At 52.9% G+C, this 19919-nt stretch overlaps 1 protein-coding gene across 1 annotated transcript in view; it reads left to right on the forward strand.

The window, feature by feature from the left end:
* The window catches only part of LOC147708592 (uncharacterized), a 122700-nt gene that overhangs the window by 10707 nt on the left and 92074 nt on the right, over positions 1 to 19919 (forward strand). Inside the window, exon 2 of the mRNA XM_086927265.1 lies at positions 3735 to 3861. Coding sequence (XP_086783391.1) covers positions 3735 to 3861 — 127 coding nt within the window. The remainder of the gene's footprint in view (positions 1 to 3734; positions 3862 to 19919) is intronic.

A 19919-nucleotide genomic window follows, 5' to 3' on the forward strand; every position in this document is an offset into this window, starting at 1 on the left:
GCAGGTATGGAGGGAGTGAGGGATGGTCTCGGCTGAAGCTTCGAAGCTCCGGCCTTGTAAGGTGCCCCTGCTATTACTAGGAAGCAAAAGGCGGGGAGGTGGTGGTATTGGGATTGGTGGTGGTGGTGGTTGTATTGGTGGTGCTGGTATTGGTGGTGGTGGTATTGGTGCTGGTCATGGTGGTATTGGGGGTAGTATTGGTGGTGGTGGCATTGGTGGTGGTATTGGTGGTATTTGTGATGGTATTGGTGGTGGTGGTATTGATGGTATTGGTGGTGGTATTGGTGGTATTAGTGGTGGTTGGTGGTATTGGTGGTGGTGGTATTGGTGGTGGAGGTATTGGTATTGGCAGCGGCATTGTTATTGGTGATGGTATTGGTGGTGGTATTGTTGGTGATGTGGTATTGGCAGTGGTGGTACTGATGGTGATGGTTTTGGTGATGGTGATGGTATTGGTGGTGGTGGTGATGGTATTGGTGGTGATGATATTGGTGGTGGTGGTATTTGTGGCTGTATTGGTGGTGATGGTATTGGCAATGGTGGTGGTCGTATTGGTACTGGTGGTGGTATTGGCGGTGGTGGGTGGTGGTATTGGTGGTGGTGGTATTGATGGTATTGGTGGTGTTGGTATTGGTAGTGATATTGGTGATGTTGGTATTAGTGATGGTATTGGTGCTGGTGGTGGTGTTGGTGTCATTGGTGGTGGTATTGGTGCTATTGGTGATGGTGGTATTGGTGGTGGTAGTATTGGTATTGGTGGTGGTAATATTGTTGGTGAGGATGGGACTGGTGGTGGTATTGGTGGTGGTGGTATTGGTTGTGGTGATATTGATGGTGGTGGTTTTGCGGGTGGTGGTATTGGTGGTGATGGTATTGGTTTTGGTGGTGGTGGTATTGGTGGTGTTGTTGGTAATGATGGTATTAGTGTGGTATTGGTGGTGGTGGTATTGGTATTTGCAGTGGTGGTATTGGTGGTGGTGGTATTGGTATTGGTGGTGGTATTTGTGGTTATGGTGGTGTGGGTATTGGTGGTGATATTAGGGGTGGTATTGGTGGTGGTGGTATTGGTGGTGGTGGTGGTGGTATTGGTGGTGGTGTTTGTGGTAGCATTGTTGTTGGTGGTGGTGGTGTTAATAAAACAGGCTTTTGAAAGCAACCCGTTAGGTGGCTTTTGTACAGATGACATGTAGCACAGATATGCAGTTGTCCACTTCAGCCCATTAGCACAGGATTATGTGCTACCTGGAATTCACATGACTTAATTAGCTAATCATTTCTAACTCCATTTTACTTCGGTGGGGGGGTTGAAACAGACAAGATAATGCGGGGTTAAATGATTGAAATCTGGCAGCAGTGTTACGGGGGCACCCGTGCTGCTTAAAAAACCACAAGCGGTTTCAGCTGAAGCAGCGCATTTCCGGCCTGCAGTAAGAGAAACTCAATAAAGTAAATAGTGCTACAGACTAAATAACAGGTCCCATGTAACAACCTTAGTAAAAGGGCCAGTCGCCATAAGAGGGTACAAATGAAGACAAGGCCATACTAAGGAGGGACTAACAAGCCTATTAACAAATCTGGAGGCAGTATTTACGAAAGACAATGACACAACCCAATGAAAAATATGGGTGGAGAGTAGACGCAGCTTCTCACCCATACTCTACTACAGCAGTCTTGCAGAGTGAGCAGTGTATCCACGCTGCCGCTAGGCTCGACTTAAAAATGACATTAGGGTGTACAATGCACATTCACAAAGTTGGTTTGACTGGCTTTGCAAATGCAGTCTTTTGTGCATCTGACCCCTAATTACATATTCTGATAATATCTTAGTAGCAGCAGAAATCGCCATGCTGTTTTATATAGAGTAGTCAAATTCAAGTAAAAAAATAATTTTATTTAGACCATTTGATCTATAAACCACAGTTCATACTTTATCATATAAAATCACATAACACAAATTCATATTCTTAACAGTAAAAGTTATATTATCCTAAAAACAACCTTTGTACAATTTAAAACCAGAGTTCATTTGGATTATAGGGCTATTGGCTATTTTTGGGCCTCCAGTCAAATCAGGAACTTATATACCCCCTGCATACATTTCCCGATGGCTATCGCAATATCAAGATTTTCCATATCAACTAGAAGCTCTCATGCTTGGGTGCGATCCTCAACATCATATTTTAAAAATATTGGGCGAACAAACTGTTTGCGTAAATTTAAAAACATATAACAATCCAGTAAGATGTGCAAAATATCACATTTCATTCCTAGTTTACACACACATTTACCATCAGGGTGCGTTAAGGCAGTTTTTATTGCACTATTTGTAAATAACGGATTAATACCTATTCTTAATTTAAGAACTTCTATTCTTAACCAACGGTTTGGTAACAAGTCTATATATGGAAAGTTTGAGTCTTTCTCCCATCCTGAGCTCATAAACTTTACGGAGTCTTTCTCTCTCAGATACATTTGGTCTATTGCCCTAGAAGTTTCTTTACCCTGCACTTTAAGAACATTCTTTATTACATTAGTTTGGAGTGTCATAGGGTTGATGTTCACATTCAGGTGGTCACAAATGGCCAGGAGTTTCCTTCTTGTTGCCTTCGCCCACTTTAACTCTCTGGTCTGAATTTCTTTCATGCACCATTGTGACACCTTAGTGACTTCCCCCTGACCCAAACGGTTCCAGAATCTAAGGAGACTCATCTGCACCTGGACATTCCATGCGGTTAGGCCCAATTCTAATCTTACTGCCTGGATCATTGCCGACCCAGGGAGGGACAGCAGGGATTTTAAACATTTTCCCTCCTCTTTATCCCAGGTGCTTTTCCCATCAATGCAGAGAACTTCAGCCCCATATTGGAACTGTGGCGGAACCATAGCCTTAAAGGCAGTCAAGAGAGGCTTATTTGACATATCGCCATAGCTATGGTTGAATCTTTTCAGCCCGCATACCGCTAAATGCGCTTTTAGTTTCTGTGCTTCCAAATGGGTATCCCACTTCAAAGACCTTGCAAACCATATTCCGAGGTATTTATATTCACTTACAGTATCTAACTTGGTTTGGCCCAAGTACCAGCTAAACTTCGTACTTTTCTTCCCAAGGCATAGAATTTTGTCTTATCCATGTTTACTGTAAGTCGCTTTGCGATAGAATATTCATTGAATACATTTAACTTCCTCTGAAGCCCCACCTCTGTTTGGTCCATTATTACATGGTCATCTGCATACAACAGACAGGACAAATGCTTACCATTTATTTTTGGACTTGCACCTCTCGCTGTACCAAAGAGAACGGGCAAGTCTGCTAGAAATATGGCAAAAAGTAACGGGGCCAAAACACAGCCTTGCCTCAACCCATTATTTATCGGTATTTCCATTGTAAGGCCGCCAGAGGTATCTTTAATTACCCGTGCCCAGTTATGGCTATGCCGTTCTTGGATAATCAGCAAAAGATCAGCAGGGACATCATACTTTCTCAATGTCTCCCACAAACAGTCCCTATCCACCAAGTCGAAGGCTGCACGAAAGTCCACAAAGCAACATATATAGAGTAATTCAAAGTTGGTCCTGCAGATATAAAACACTTTATCTAGAATCATATCTGTTGGTTTTTGGGTGGTATTTGCTTTTCCCTGAGTGTTGTTAATGACCAGTTTAACATGACAATTTGTGTTTGTGTATTCTATCTAATTTATCAGCGTGCCTAAGGCCTGGATTACCTCTTTCAGACCCTGCTTACATTTCACGACGTTGCTGCCTGTTTCTCTGTGGACGAGTGGAGGCTGTTACACGAGTGGCAAAAGGAACTGTATAGGAATGTGATGAATGAAATTCACCAAGCCTTGATTTCACTGGGTAAGTGTACATTGTGTTGCTCACTCAGTGGCTGTACTACTTTCTAGACACTTCCCTCCTCTATCCCGCCTTGGATCACCCTAAACCTCTTTCCAATTCTATGATCTCCCAAACAACCCTTCTAAATTCCTCCTTCACCTAACCTTCCTTTGACTCATTCTAAAACTCATTTTACTACTATGATCTCCCTAATCCATTTCTAGAGATTCTTCCTTCCTCCATCTCTCCTTAATCTCACCCCAAACCTCATCTTACTGCTATGATCTCCCAATAAACACTTTCTAGACTCTTCCCTCTTCTATTCCCCCATTATCCTTTTCAATCCACCTAACAGACTCGCATGTCCACTGCTCAAATTTCACAATACTAATCCCTTTTGGGTTTCAGAGTAGCGTGCCACTCGCCGAAAAGCGCGTTGACACCTCGTCAGGGGTAGTAAGTGCTATATAAATACAATTACAAATTACAAATATAGAATACTGCATGATTAGCATTTTAGCATTCTGATTATGTCTTGTCTCAGTTGCTTGGTCCATCTTGAAAAATGTGTTCATTTATTGTGTATTTTTCTATCGGGGTGCCTTACTTAGAGTCCATGGACCGTTAACGAGGAACATGGTAGCATAAACTGTCATAGCATAACGTGTGTATTTGGAAAGCAGATGTTCTCTCATTGGGATGTCTTGGCGCTGAATGATGCATATGTATTTTTACCCAACTCAATGGTATTTATTTTATCGACCTCAGAAACATTGAATGCTGAATGGGACCAATTCGGATTTGCACTAGTGACCATGAGGTCAAACAGAATCCTGGAGTGGATGCTTTAGTGCACTGAGCCACCAAACCTGACTCTCAGCTTGTCTGATTGTGAAACTTCCCTAATAGAAGAATCCTCTTCCAACTTGAACTTTCTTTTAAAATGCCTTGGAGTGACTGAATGGCTGCATAGTAAGGAAGTGGTCATGTTTCTGCTACAAAGGTATCTCACATGAGATTGGACCATAGTTGGCTCTTAAGAGGCATTATTGAAATGTGTTGCATTATTGCTTCCTTTCCTCCCAAGGGAGTGTTACCTGCACATGGACAAGAGGCGAAGGTGGCACTGACTCTAACAGAGCCTGCTGATGCTACCTCATTCCTAGCTCTTGCCAGTATTCTGCCTGGGAAACAATGGAGCAGGCAGCACTACTGGAAGTATGGGACGGAGCTCAGTAAAGGTGGATTCATGTCCGAAAGCAGCTACCTGAAGAAGAAAAGAGAACAAAGAGAGCAGCAAAGAGGAAGAGATTAAAATTAGGAAGAAAACCACGAGAGATTGAAAGAGGCTGGGCACTAGTATGGTGGAGTGTGGGGCAGAGGAGTGAGGAGAAGGTAGGTGAGGGGAGTGGGGGTGAAACATAGAGCGTAGGGATGAATGGGAGAGAGCAGGCATAATGTGGTAAAAGGGAAGAAGAGGAGCAGGAAGGACGGACAAGATAGAGTGAGAATACAAGAAAGGGGAGTTAGAAGAATAATGTCAGCGACTGGAGAGCGAGACAATCGAGAGAACAGTGATATGGGTAATCTCAAACGCTAGAGGGATAAAGGTAGAGTGGGGGTAGCAGGAAAGGAGTGATGAAAAGAGAAAAGAGGACAATTATATAGTAGGATACAGAAACCAGAGAAGGAGACCAGAAAGGGAGGAGAAAAAGCAGCAGATGAGAAGGAAAAGTGGATGAAAGAAATGAGAGAAAAATAAATAGAGAAAAGGGTTAAGACAGCAACGACCATAGAAAGATTTCAGCAGTAAATGCTAATAAGCTCACTGAGAAATAGTTAGGAAAAATTGAACAGACGAGATCAAGGGCACTCTAGCATTGCTCCTGTCATTTATATATATTTTTTTGATAATCAAATTTTACTGAAGTTTTCAACACAAATAAGTTCATTAATCATAAGTCACACAGTTCAATTATAAACCCCTGTCCCTCCCAAATGAAAACACAAATCATATCAGTCTGTTCAGGATAAATAACTAGCACCCCCGTAGCACACTGAGTTAACGGGTCAGGTCCAATCAAGATGGTAACAAGCCCAACCATTTGCCCCATACCTTACCAAACATCTCAGGGCATCCCCGAGCTTCAAAGAGGGCCTCCTCCTGCCCCCCACACCAATCCACCCCCATCCTCCATTTCCGTAGTATCGGTGCCTCTGTCTGGGACCATTTAGCTGCGATGTCTCGTTTCGCCACCGCCAGAGCTGTTTTCAGGAAGCGTTTATCGGCCCGGGAGCCGTCCAGGCCGTCGAACATTCCCAATAACAGGCGCCTGGGGTCGTGGGGGACCACCCAACCCAAAGCCCGCATACGTTCCAATTCCACCCCTCCCCAGAATGGAACCAAGGCCGGACAGAGCTACACCATGTGATAGAAGTCAGCGGGGGTGTCGGCTCACCGGGTACAGGCCAGGGAGGTCCTCACACCTGCTCGAAAAGAGGCGGACCGGCGTGAGATATGCCATGTGAAGGAAGTAAAGCTGGACCAGGCGTAGTTTGGAAGATGTGGTTAGGGATTTGGGAGCCATCAGGGCATCCCGCCAGTCTGCTTCGTCCAAAGGGCCCACCCACCCCTCCCATCGCTCTCTAAGGCGATCCAAGGATGTGGGGCAATTATTAATCAGGGCTCAGTATATTCGGGACACCCCCCCTCTCCCCAGATTACCCAGCATGACTTGAGCCTCCCGAGGACTAAACTCCGGAAGAGAGGTGGGTGTTGGGAGGTGTATGTGGAGGGCGTGACAGAGTTGCAAGTATTTATAGAACTGGGAGCGTAGGAGGGCGTGCCTTTGCTGTAGGTCAGAGAAGGAACGTACGTGGTCCCCTACCCACACGTCTCCCAGCAGGGATATCCCCACCAGGTCCCAGCGGCGGAAACCCTCCATGGATGAGCTCTCCCCCAACCAGGTGCCACATCATAGGGGCGTTTGTCTAGTCAGTTTCCGATCCCAGTGTACCATACGGAGGGCAGCGCGCCAGGCCATAAGGACCGATCTGGTGATTGAGGGCACAGAGTGCGGCACTGGGGAACCATATAGGAAGCCCTGTATCTGCGCAAAGTCAAGGACAGTGAGCTCCACTCGGTAGGCTGGGTCAGATCAGCTGCCCGCAAACAAGTCATGAATCACAATGAGTTTTGTGGCTAGGTGGTAAAAGTAGATGTTGGTGACTCCCATGCCGCCGTCGTAGGGGGGGACCCGGCAATGGGACAGGGACAATTGTGATCACCCACTCCCCCAGAGGAACCGGATAAGTGCGCTATCCAGTTCTTTGAACCAGCTACTCGAGAGGGGAATCGAAGTGTTCTGCAAAATATAAAGAAAACAGGGAAGAATAATCATTTTCAAAAGGGCGCTGCGGCCTAATGGATTAAGGGGAAGGGACTGCCAGTGCCTGAGATCAGTTTTCATCTGGGTGACTAGGGGGGCAACGTTAAGGGCCCACTCTAGCTCAGGCAGGAGGGTCACCCATATACCCAGGTACTTGAAAGACTGCCTCTGGAGGGGAATCACCGCCTGCCAGTCGAAGCATGCCTTGGAGGGGTGAAGGGGGACCAGTGTGGATTTCGCCGGGTTGAGGCGAAGACCCGAGACTTGCTCAAAAGCAGAAAGGGCCTTCAGAGACCTAGGGCCAGAGTGCTCCGGGTCGGCCAAATAAAGTAGAACATCGTCTGCATATAGAGCAGTTTTGTCCACCTGGTTCTGATCCCACTTACAGCCCTGGATGAGGGAGTCCTGCTGCATTAGTGCCGCCAGGGGCTCTATCGCCAGCGCGAGTGGTGAGAGGGGGCAACCCTGGCGGGTACCTCTCCGAATCGGAAATGGTTCGGAGGACGCACCGTTGACGATCATACGGGCTCTAAGACTGTTAAAAAGAACCTGGATCAGGCGGCGGAAGGGGATGCCGAAGCCCATCTTCTCCAAAACGTCTCCCAAGTATCCCCAGTCCACTGTATCAAAGGCCTTCTCAAAGTCAACAAGGAGTAGGGCCAGGTATGGGGAGAGGCGATGTCGATGAGCCAGTGCAAGGTGGAAACGGCGGATACAGTGACAGGTACCCCTGGCCGGCATGAACCCGCATTGGTCGGGATGGACCAAATCCTGGAAGAGAGGCCGGAGTCTTTGGGCTATGGCAGTGGCAAAGATTTTTATTTTGGTGTTGATCAGGGAGATGGGGCGGTAGTCGGAGCAATCCAGGGAGGGTGGTTGTGTCTTCGGGATGACCACGATGGTCGCCACGTCAGATTCAGACGGGAAGGACCCAACATCGACCACCTGGCAGAAGAGCTCTGTCAGATGGGGGACCAGATCGTCGCGGAACGCTGAGTAGTATTCTCGTGGAAATCCATCAGGCCCTGGCGTCTTGCCGGAGCATAGCAGGGAGATGGCGCCATAAATTTCTTCAGAGGAGAGAGGGCCGTCTAGGGCATCCGCCGCCTCTCTGGGGAGACACGGAAGGCGTAAGTCGGAGTCTGTGATCAAGTCGGCGAGGGAGGCTCCGGGGGGGGCGTGCGGTATAGAGTTCCTCGTAATACTGTGCGAAGGTTTGCGCAATGGCCGAAGATGTTACATGGCGCGTCCCATGGGCCGTTCGAATCTCAGGGATGATGCGATGGGCTCTGGGGTAGGATACCAGATTGTGGAGTAGTTTCCCGTTCTTGTCGCCCCAGCCGTAGATGCGGGCCACAGAGGAGCGCCAGAGCATTTTGGCCGACTCAAGGGAAAGTCACCGAATCTCGTCCCGGACTAGTGCAAGCTGTCTAGAGGGGTCGGCATTGTCAGTAGCCCTTTGAGCCTCTTCCAAGCGAACGGCTCTGGACTCCAGCTGTGCTAGCTGGGCGGTCTGGGCCGTGCGCTTGGCATGCACGAGCTCCTTGGCGACTTCGCGGAGCACTGCTTTACCCGCCTCCCAGAGCGTTCCCTGCAAAGGGACTGACCCTATGTTGGTGGAGAAGTAATGTCGAAGCTCCGGGCCGAGGGAGTCCACCAGCTTGGGGTCCTGCAAGAACCACGCATTTAGGCGCCAGGTTGTCTTGGGGCCTGTGGTCGGAGACCTAATGCGGAGCAAGATGAGGGAGTGATCGGAAATTCCTCTGGGAAGAATCTCTGCCCCTGACACCAACTGGCAGTCCGTGGCGGGTATCAGTATTAAATCTATGCGAGAATGGGTGCGGTGGGCGGCTGATGTATGAGTATATTGTTGCCTTCGGGGGTTCCACACTCTCCAGACATCGCAAAAACCCATTGCCGAGGTCCATCCCACCAAGCTTTTTGCAGAGGCGAGCCGCTGCGCCGAGGGAGGGCCTGACACATCCCTGGAGGGTTGGAGGACCGCGTTGAAGTCTCCCCCAACGACGGTGAGGCCCTGGGGAAGGGAGGAAATTACCTGCGTGAGGCGCCGGAGAGTGGATGATAAGAGTGTTGGGGGAACATAGGTGCAGAGGAGATTCAAGGGGTTACCCTCAATCAGTCCCAATAAGGCCACGTACGTGCCCTGGGTATCAGTGATGGCATCGATCACGGTGAAGGGAAGTCCCCGCTTCAGAAGAATGGCCACCCCTCGGGAGCCTCTGGTAAAACCGGAGTGCCAGACCCGTTCGAACCCGTATCTGGCCAGGAATTAGCACTGGGAACCCAGAAGATGTGTCTCCTGGAGGAGAAGGGCATCAGGCCTGTGGCGGCGGGCAGCCCGCAGCACCGCAGTTCGTTTGATGAGATCAAGGAGGCCGTCCACGTTCCAGGAGAGAATGTGGAGGAGTGTGTCATAGGCGCGGGTCATGTTTGGAAGTGGGATCTGGAGTGTAGTGAGTGGGCAAAGAGGAGCCCCTCCCGTCAGGGGGAAGGGTCGAGCTAAGTCCTGGGCTCAGGGGCCTAGCTAAGGAAGACAGAGGTGCGTGTGACGGTCGAAGAGGATAGTAGGACGTGTGACTACTCATAAGAACAAAACAAGGCAGCCCGTAGGCGGTCAACAACAACCAAATCCCGAGAGACAACGGTCTCTCCCCCCTCCCTCGCCCCCCAACTCCCCCCACCATATACTTCAGAACAGGAAGCTTCTGTCGCCCTAAACTAAATCCCCAATACCTCACAAGGAGGCAACCAGCTAAGCTAAAACGGTTAGCAACCACAAAATCGGAACATGGCTGAGTCAGAACCCCCCATGTGTTCGGATAAATGTTAACAGCACGTTAAAGGAAGAAGAAATGGTCAAGTATCTGCGGACTAAGGTGTTCGTGCTCAGGATTACAGCGCCATAGATACCCCCACAAACCAGTCAGGCAAGCTCCGAGTGAGTCTGTGCATGAAGTCATGGGCATATGTATCAGTAAGGAAATCCAAATTGGAGCTGCGGGCACCAGCGGCCGTGCTGTTTATGGGCCGGTGTCCACGTCTGACCCGTGGATCACAGGGCTTCCGGACAGGTCGGAGTCCGACAAGGCTCGTCTCATAGTCTCACTGGGTCCGGGGACGTTGCCCATGTCCACCAAGGAGGAGACCAATGGCGGAGCAGCAGACCCCCGCTCCTGGGTCTGTCAGATAGCGCTGGGGCCGTGCCACCGGCGATTGGGAGCCGCCACCTCGACGGCCAGCCCTTCTCCGGGATCCCGTCCGGCGTCTCCTGGGCTTCGGTGCAGTCTGATTCACTCGCTCCGGGACACGTTTGGACAGCGGGGGGAACAGCCCTCGGCAGGAGGGGACGCTCCTCCGTAAGCCACCTCCAGGCGGCTTGGGGGGAATCGAAGAAGAAGGACTTGGCCTGAAAAATCACCTTCAGCCGGGCTGGGAAGAGAAGTCTATACCGCAGGCCAAGCGCTCTAAGTTGTTGTTTGACCTCATCGTACGATCTGCGCTGCGACTGAACCTCCCTTGAGTAGTCCGGAAACACCATTATCTTGGAGTCCTGATAATGCAACGGCCCCAGCTCCCTGGCCGCCCCCAGCAAGGCGTCCCTGTCGCGGAAATTAAGGACTCGAAGGATGATGCGCCGGGCGGGGGCACCAGGCGGTGGTCTAGGGGCGAGGGAGCGATGAGCCCGCTCCACCGCGAACCAGGGGGAGAGTTTATCCTTGGGTATCAAGGAGCGGATCCAGGCTTCCATAAAGGTGGCGGTGTTGGCCTTCTCCACTCCCTCTGGAAAGCCCAGGACGCGCAGATTGTTGCGGCGCACCCTGTTTTCGGCATCCTTGGCTCGACGATGGAGTTCTGAGGTCTGTGACTGAAGACGGGCTATTTTGGACTTGACGTCATCTTCTACTGTGGAGAGTCGGGATTTGTCCTCAGTGATACGTTCCGTGGCCTTGAGAAGGTCTTGACGGATTAAGGCCATATTGGTCCGGACCTCCCCTATCTTACTCTCCACTGACGACTGGGATGCGTTGATCGCCTGTAGGATGGTCGCGAGATCTCCTCCGGCTGGGCCCGAGCCGACGGCTACTCCTCCACCAGGCCCTCGATCCAATGTTGCAAACTGGTCCATCGTTGTTTGGGTCGCGGAGCCGGAGGCCGGGGGGCGCGGGATTTGCCCATTGTAGCAGCTGGCCAACCAAAACGTGCCGGGGAAGGGCGAGTGGATGTCAAGGCTGTGCCCCCGCCACCCGAGATGGTGGCCGAATCTCACCCCCACTCCTGGCCGGTGCGAAACAGAGTCCTGCAGGCGGGGGTGCTCGGAGGGGGGGAAGAGCAGCACCCAAGGCGCCGGTCAGTCTTCCCCGAGTCAGTCAGCACCCCACTGATCCAGTCAAGGTGCAGTGTCGCTCCCAGATGGGTCCCAAAACCAGGGGGCCCAGGTTCAGGGCGTCCCAGGGTCTACAACAGATACTGGCACACAACTCCAGGCCAGACAAGGCCCCTGGGAATCCCCCCGTAAGCGCTCCCACGCTCCGGCGCAGATCTGCAGCATCGCTATTCCTCAGGCAGCGCAGGGGAGCCAGCCGCCGCCACCCTGGCGTCACCAGCCCCACGCAGGCGGCACAGGGCAGGGGGATCGCCGTGCAGAAAGAGCGCTGGGCCACCGGGCCGCCACCCACAGGTCCTCCTATGGTCGCAATCCTCAGTGGGGGGTCCCGGGGTCCAATCCAGCAGGTCGCGGGGACGCCCCAGGGCCGCCAATGCGTGCCCGAGCCCCCGGTGACAAGCGCAGGCCCAGGCCCCCCCCCCAAGGAGCCCTCACCTCAATGGCGCCGCTCGCGTTGGTCCACCCGTCGGCGTTGATCGCGGCCCCACGGGGCCCCCTCCACCTTCACTCGGCAGCCGCCACCATCACTCCACTTCAGGCCGGCTCGCCGCCTCAGGATGGGCCCAGGCCTCGCAGACCACAGGAGACACTCACGGCCACCCTCGCTCGGCTCCACCGTACACCGTAGCACCCAGGGAGGGTCAGCGGCCCTCCGGACCAGCTGCCTCAGCCTCTCGCCGTAGGGGGAAGCGTCCCGTTCTTCAGGGGTAGTGGCGCCCTGGCTCCAGCCCGCGCCACATGGGGGCCGCCATGCTGAGGAGGGCAGGCCTCCGGCCGCAGGAGCAGAGCGGGCGCTGGAAGGGTCAGAGTCGGCCCCAAATGTCATCGGGGGACTGCAGGCAGCACCAGGACGTACATTCGGGCAGCGGCTATAGAAGTCATTATTATCATTTGCTAAAATATAGTTGTTTAAAATATCGATTTTTTAATTAGTGTTATGTAAATTAGTATATATTTTAAATGTATGTGATTTCTTTTTTGTTTGAGAATTATGTTTTTTAATATATGTTAACATTTTAGTAGTTATCAATTTTATTTTAATTACATTTTGTGTATTCTGTAGCGGGTGTGGGTTCATAGGGGAATAAGGTGGGTAGTAATTTAATTATATTAAAATTAATGTTTTTTTAAATTTAATCGAGATTTTATAGTGTTACTTGTGGGAAGCAATTTATTAATAATTAATTATTAATTGGTTGTTAATCAGTATTAATGAATTTCTAATTAATTATGGTAATTGTGTAATTGTTTTAGGTGCGGGTTGTGGGGTTTATAGAGGTAAAGGGTGGGAAGTAATTTATGTTTAATTAATAATTAATTGTTAATAAATATTAATTAATTGTAAATTAATTATGGGAATTGTGTAATTAATTTTAGGTGAGGGTTGTGGGGTTTATAGGGGCAAAGGCCTGGATGTAATTTGTTTCATTAATTAATAATTAGTTGATCATTAATAGTAATTAATTGATACTTCCTTAGGGTAATTGTTTATATTTTTTGTGTGTGGGTTTTACTTTTAAAGAGGTAGAGGGGGAGGGGCGTGGCTAAGGTGGCGGCCTGAGCGGACGTGCCTGGCGAGGCTCCCCGGCCCTGAACCTTGTATCGCCCTTTAATAGCGAGCATTAACCCCTAAAAATCTTCGAGGTTGCGACCGGAGGTGCAGTACTAGCTCCGGTGCTCCCAGATCACCGCTCTATGCGACGCCGCCAGCGGAGGCAGTGAAAGTTTGGCAGAGGCCTCTCCGGTGGGAAGCGGAGTAATGGCGGCGGCTGAGGCTTGGCTTCTGGAGTGACTCCGGTGCCCCTGGGTCCCGGGCGGCAGGAACGGCGGGCTGCCTGAGGAGGCCAAGAGCGCCGGAACACACGAGGCGGAGACGGGGACGACAACTGGGCACCTAAGCCTTCAGACGACGGAGGGGCGACCCGAGCGGACTGCGGCGACGTCTGGTGGCAGTCGAGCGGGCTGCTGCGGCAATCGAGCCCCCGGCTCTGGACCTGGTCCGCGTGAGGGCGGTGAACGGGCTCCGGCTCAAGAGCCTAGGGACACTGAGAACTCATCCGCCGGGGACCGGGGCGCCGAGCCTGGTGAGCAGCGGCGGGCCCCCGGCGCCTGGAGAACGGGCGCAAGGGCAGTGGAGAAAACGGAGGACTGGTGGCTTGGCCCTGAGAGGCCCCCGGGTCTGGCCGGAGGACAAGAATCACCGGGTCTGTATGCTGACGTCTGATCGGGTTGAAAGCGCCCCTGGGATCAACAGGTGAAGAGCGCACCTCCTCTGATAGCGGGACCACTTACACTGGGCACGGGGTTCCGGACTTGGCCTCCTTACTCACGGGGGTGCGCTCCGGCTGCTCCGTGCGAGAGGGGGGACCGTCGCCGTCCTGCATCGGGCAGCGATGGCCGGCCCACGAGATTCCTGCCGCGACTGGCCCCCTGATAACCGGCTGCTACACCTAAGGCCTCTACGTACTCGCTGGGCCCACAGTCCGGTCCCTAGACCCCACGCACGCCCTACCGAGCCAGTCACTTGAGCCCTTTACATACAGGGCACGTGGGCATAACAGTCGCCCTTCTTCTGTGCCCCTCTGAGGAGAATACTGCTGCCCAGTGGCTCCCACCGCCCTGCGCCTCGACCAGACGGAGCTACGAAGCCCTGGGCCTATACCGGAGGATTATGGCGAGCTTAGACCTGTGCTGACCGACTCCAGACCCTACTGGGCCGACAAAAGCACGTGCTGACAACCCAGCGACCTTGCTGCGCTACCCTCCGAGCCCCCGATCGGTCCTTGTCCCTGGCTCTGCGGTGACGCTACCTGCGGCCTCGTGGGAGACCATCTGAGCGCACATCGGCTCTTGCGCACCGCCATCATGGCCACCGGGGGACGCAAAGGAAACCACAACATCGTGAACATGCTCCACAAGAATACCGCGAAAGGGGAGAAAGCCCCAGTGCCGTCACCCTCCAAGACACCAGTCACCACCCCCAGCCAGGATGACGAAATGGCTCCTATCACAAAAGCCTTCCTTGCCTCCCTCTTTAACACTCTGAGCGACGATTTCCAGGCCCTGAAGCAGGAACTGGCGGGGGAGCAGCGGGAACTGCGCCGAGACATAGATGGTCTGGGGGAACGCGTGGAGGATGTGGAGGATGCAGACCAGACTCGCAGCATGGAGGTGGAGAGGCTGCAGCAGGAGATAATTTGTCTTCAAGATCAACAAGTGGACTTACAGGCGCACTCGGAGGATCTCGAGAACCGTTCCCGGAGGAACAACATACGGGTCCCGGGGGTTCAGTTGAAATCGGAGGGGAACAGCATCGTCACCTATCTACAGGAGCTATTCCGAGAGGTTCTGGGAGAGACCAGCGAGTTCGACATCCGTATTGACCGCGCGCACAGGGTCAGACCGGCGCGCCGCGCACAGGCCCCTCCGCCGGACATACTGGCATTCCTCCCCGACTTCCCTCTGAAGGAACGCATCTTGAGGGAGGCCCGCTCGAGGCAGCCGATCACCTTCCGGGGAGATCCAGTGGCCCTCTTCCAGGATCTCTCCGCCATCACCCTGCAGAAGCAGAAAGCCTTCAGGGTAGCTACGGACGTCTTGACAGACAAGGGAGTGCCATACACGTGGGGTCACCCGTTCTGCCTCATCTTCAAATGGAAAGGAACACTGCATCAACTCAGATCGCTCCGAGACACGTGTGCGGTACTGGACATTGACCTCCCGGAGGAGGCTGGTTCGAGGGGGACCTCCCCGCATCGATCGCCGGATGGGCCCACGAGTCGCCCTAAGGCCGGCTGGCAGACTGTGCGACGACGGCGATCGCGTAGGCCTCTTCCGAAGCCTGACCCCCTCATGGCTGCTCAGGAACGAGAGGCGGCTGTGCAAGAGGTGGCAGACAACACAGCAGCCAAGCAGTAAGATGTTTTTGCTAAGGGGTTGGCTCTCATGTTACAGCTCCGTTTAGGGGGGGGGGCTGGGTCGGCTGCTGCCATGTTTACCCCCACTTGGACACTCTACGGACCCGGACTCTGTCCTGACGGGCCAGAGACTATGAAAGGAGTTTGTTTTTCACACTTTACCACAGGCCCAGCCGGACTGATGACTGGGCCTGGGACAATGTTCACTAGTTGGTTGCTCGCAGTTGGGGCGGGGAGGGGATGGGGGGGTGGGCTTGGGAACAACGGGTGTTGGGGTGGGACGTTGGAGTTGGAGGGGGTACGGGGGAAGAAGGGGGGGTCGCCTTGTCCACGGAATTTTGAGTCCACCCTTGAGTTGCTCTGTCCAGCGCGCTCAGACCACAGCGCAATGCTGACGTGGCAGTACGCCTCACTACTGCATGCAGGGGGCGGCGCACAGCCAGCCCGACTGATCAATTAGAATGAAACGCTCTCTGACTGTCCTCTCCCTTAACGTGAGAGGGCTCATCAAGCCTATTAAGCGCAAAGCGGTCCTGTCCCTCCTGGAACACTCGAAGGCGGACATCTGCCTCCTGCAAGAAACACACCTGTTGCCCAAAGATCAACACAGACTTAAGTCCCGTTCCTTTCCCTGGCAGTTTTTCTCATCCGCAAACAAAAAAGTAGCTGGGGTGGCGATCCTAGTGGCTAAATCCTTTGAGGGGCGGGTCCTGCAGAAAGAGGCTGAGATTAAGGGTAGGTTGCTGGTCCATCAGTTCTTAGTGGCGGGACAGACACTGTTGGTGGGTACCATATATGGCCCCAACGAAGGCCAAGAGAAATTTTTGCATAGGGTACTGGAAGCTGCCACCGCTACCACGCATCCACACTTACTACTCGGGGGTGACCTTAACCTAGTATTTCACAACATTGCGGACCGCTCCAGCCAGAGGTCTGGTCAGGTGGGGGCGCTCTCAGCGGCAGGGCGCGCTCACCTCTCAGAGTTGGATCTGACCGACCTGTGGAGGCACTCACACCCACATGACACGGCATACACTTACTTCTCCGCAGCTCACAAAACTTATGCAAGACTTGATTACCTCCTGTGCTCCTCCCAACTGGTGGTTCAGTCACAAGACGTAGAGATCCTCCCGGCCTCACTGTCCGATCACTCACCAGTGGTGGCGTCCTTTCTTGTCCCAGCCTCACCCGGCCCATAGCGGCATTGGCGACTGCGAGATGGCCTTCTGCAGAATCCGACCACATTGGAACGGATTAAAACGGCGATGGCCCAGTTCCTCACTCACAACGCCAATGATGATACCACCAAAGCCACCCAGTTGGCAGCCCTCAAGGCGGTCCTCCGCGGTGAATTTATCTCCGTAGCCACGGCGAATAATAGGAACGGATGCACCAAAGCACAGGGCCGCCCGGGCGTGGCGTCAGCTGTGCGCGGAGCGAAAAATGTTGGCAGCTTTAGATCAGGATGTGGCGGAAATATGCCGCCATGCGCCTCAGGCACGCATACTAAACAGGGGGAGACCGCTGCGGGAAACTGTTAGCGAGCAGATTGCGGGAGCAGCAACAGAAGCAGCATGTCCGAACCCTCCAGCTCGAACGCGGTGCCCCATCGCGGAAGACGCGGCCATTGCTGTGGCCTTTGGAGACTATTACACTAAACTATACACGGCGGACCGCCTCGATCGGTAGAATGGCCATGATTATCTGCAGGGAGCGACCCTATCATCCCTGAATGAAGCACAAAAGACGTTCCTCGACCGACCCATTGGTCTGGAAGAGGTAATATCGGCGATTTCCCGCCTCAAGTTGGGGAAGTCGCCACGGCCCAGACGGATACACAGCGGCCTTTTATAAAACCTTCTGCCAAAGGTGGCCCCGCTGCTGAGGGACCTCTTTAACACCTTCGACCAGCCTGGTGCCATCCCCCCAGATCTGCTAGAAGCAGCAATCTCGGTGATTCCCAAGCCCGGACGAGATCCCACCAGATGTGGCTCCTACAGGCCAATATCCCTGTTGAACATCGACCTGAAGCTGTACACAGGCATCCTTGCTAGCAGACTGGCACCCTATATGCAGCAACTGGTGGAACCCGACCAGGGGGGCTTCATCCCACAACGGCAGACCAGTGACAACACCAGGCGAGTGCTCCATCTTATCGAGGCCTGGTCGCGGACGAAACCGGGCTGCATGCTCCTCACTATCGATGCAGAGAAGGCATTCGATAGGGTGCACTGGCCTTACCTAGATTTGGTGCTGCAGCGGTTCGGGATGGGAGAAACCTTCTGCAACCGTATATTTAACTGTTATCGCCAGCCAAACGCAGTGGTCCGGGTTAATGGGCACACCTCACCACGATTCCCAATCGAAAGGGGGACCAGACAGGGGTGCCCACTTTCACCCCTTCTGTTTGCGCTCTATATGGAGCCGTTGGCACAACGGGTTAGGCAAACACCATTTTATCACGGGCATCCCGTTCGGCGGGGACACACGCACGATTAGTCTCTATGCCGATGACATATTACTTTCCCTGACCAATCCGCTGCAATCCCTCCGAGCGCTCTTCACTGAGCTCCACACCTTTGCGCTAGCATCAGGTTTCAAGATAAATGTGGAGAAATCAGAGGCACTGAATATATTGCTGTCGCCAGATGTGCTAGCGGACGCCAAAGCTGAGTTTGACCTGCAGTGGTCGACATCTACCATTCCCTATCTGGGGGTCTTGTTAGCCCCAACGGTGCGGGCTACCGCTGACGTCAAATATGCTAGACTCCCATCTTCGCGACGATCTCAGGAGATGGAAACATCTTACATTGTCATGGCTGGGTCGTATAGCGGCCGTCAAAATGACCTTGCTGCCACAGGCCCTTTATGTGTTTCAGACCCTCCCTCTCCGCCCCCCGGCAGGATGGCTCCAGAAGACACAATCGGACCTAGCGCACTTCGTCTGGAACGGACGCCGCCCACGGTTTAAGCATACGATCGCTATACTCCCCCCCCCCGAACATGGCGGGGTGGGAGTGCCTGACCTCACCCTATACTTTCAGGCGACCCAGCTTCGCACCCTGGTGGAGTGGCACCAACTGGAGTCTAGCAAACACTGGATTTTCAAGACCAGGCGGTGGCTGGTCGGACGCTCCAAGGTGTCCCGTTCTTGCCGCGCTGCCACAGACCGCCCAACTTCTATGCCTCGCTAGTCACCAGCAACGTTTTGGATGTGTGGGACAGGGTAGCCGTTAAGCGGAGCTCACTTCCTTCCCCTCCCCGTTGACGCCACTCTTCGACAACCCCGACTTCTCTCCCGGCCTGGATCCCTGGGGGTTCGTGAAATGGAGGGCTACACCATGCAGGGATTTGGGACATATGTTTGACCTTAATGGCATTCTTCCCTTTCAGAAGGTGAGAGAGGACTACGGCATACCGGAAACGGATCGCTTGCCCTATCTGCAGGTCCGCCACTGGGTTTTACAATCGTCGGTCAGGCCCGGAGCACAGCGTTTTCTCACCCCGTACGAGAAGTGGCTACTGACACGCACTTCTGATAAAAAACTGATCTCAGATCTATATCAACATTTACTTCTCACCAACATACACACCTACAATGCAGGGAGGGTCAGGTGGGAGAGGGACCTGGGGAGACAACTCACACACAAGGAGTGGGAGGGGGTTTACTATAGAGCCAGACATTCAGCCTACCACACAAGCCTCACCGAAACTATGACCAAAGTGGCCACCTACTGGTACCACACACCTGAACGCTTACATAGATGGGATCCCCGAGTTAGCGACCGCTGTTGGGAGGGCTGCGGGGAGCTTGGAACACTGGAGCACTTACTTTGGGGTTGCGACCGTCTACAACCCTATTGGACCTCAATCCTGGATTTGATAGATGCACACTTAGATACCCAACTCCCCAGATTCACTGCTTATGTCCTGCTTGGCCTTCCTAACGCCTTGATGTACCCCTTAAAATCCAGGAGGGGGAGACTTATTGCGATCGCACTAGGAGCAGCGGTGCAAAATATTGTAGCGCACTGGAGAGCTACCCAGCCTCCCCTACAAATAGGGTGGCTGCATAGACTATGGGCGGTCCTAGGGATGGAGAAACTGTCACTGGCAAAGGCAGGGAAGGGAGAAGAATTTGCAGCACTTTGGCGACCATTCCTGTCCCTGCTGACGGGAGAATTCCGTGAACTGAGCTGTCCCCGATACCTACGATTGCTGCGCCTCGCAGATACCCCGCTCACGGAACCTAAAACACAGCCACGTGAGCGTAAGACTCCGGGTGGCGCCGCAACCTATGGCACAAGGAGGGGGGTTGTTGTGGGAGGAGGGTGGGGGCAGAAGTTGGTGGTTCTTCTTTCTTTCCTT

The sequence above is a fragment of the Lissotriton vulgaris genome, chromosome 6 (genome assembly GCF_964263255.1).
Source record: "Lissotriton vulgaris chromosome 6, aLisVul1.2, whole genome shotgun sequence".
NCBI classification, from domain to species: Eukaryota; Metazoa; Chordata; class Amphibia; order Caudata; family Salamandridae; genus Lissotriton; species Lissotriton vulgaris.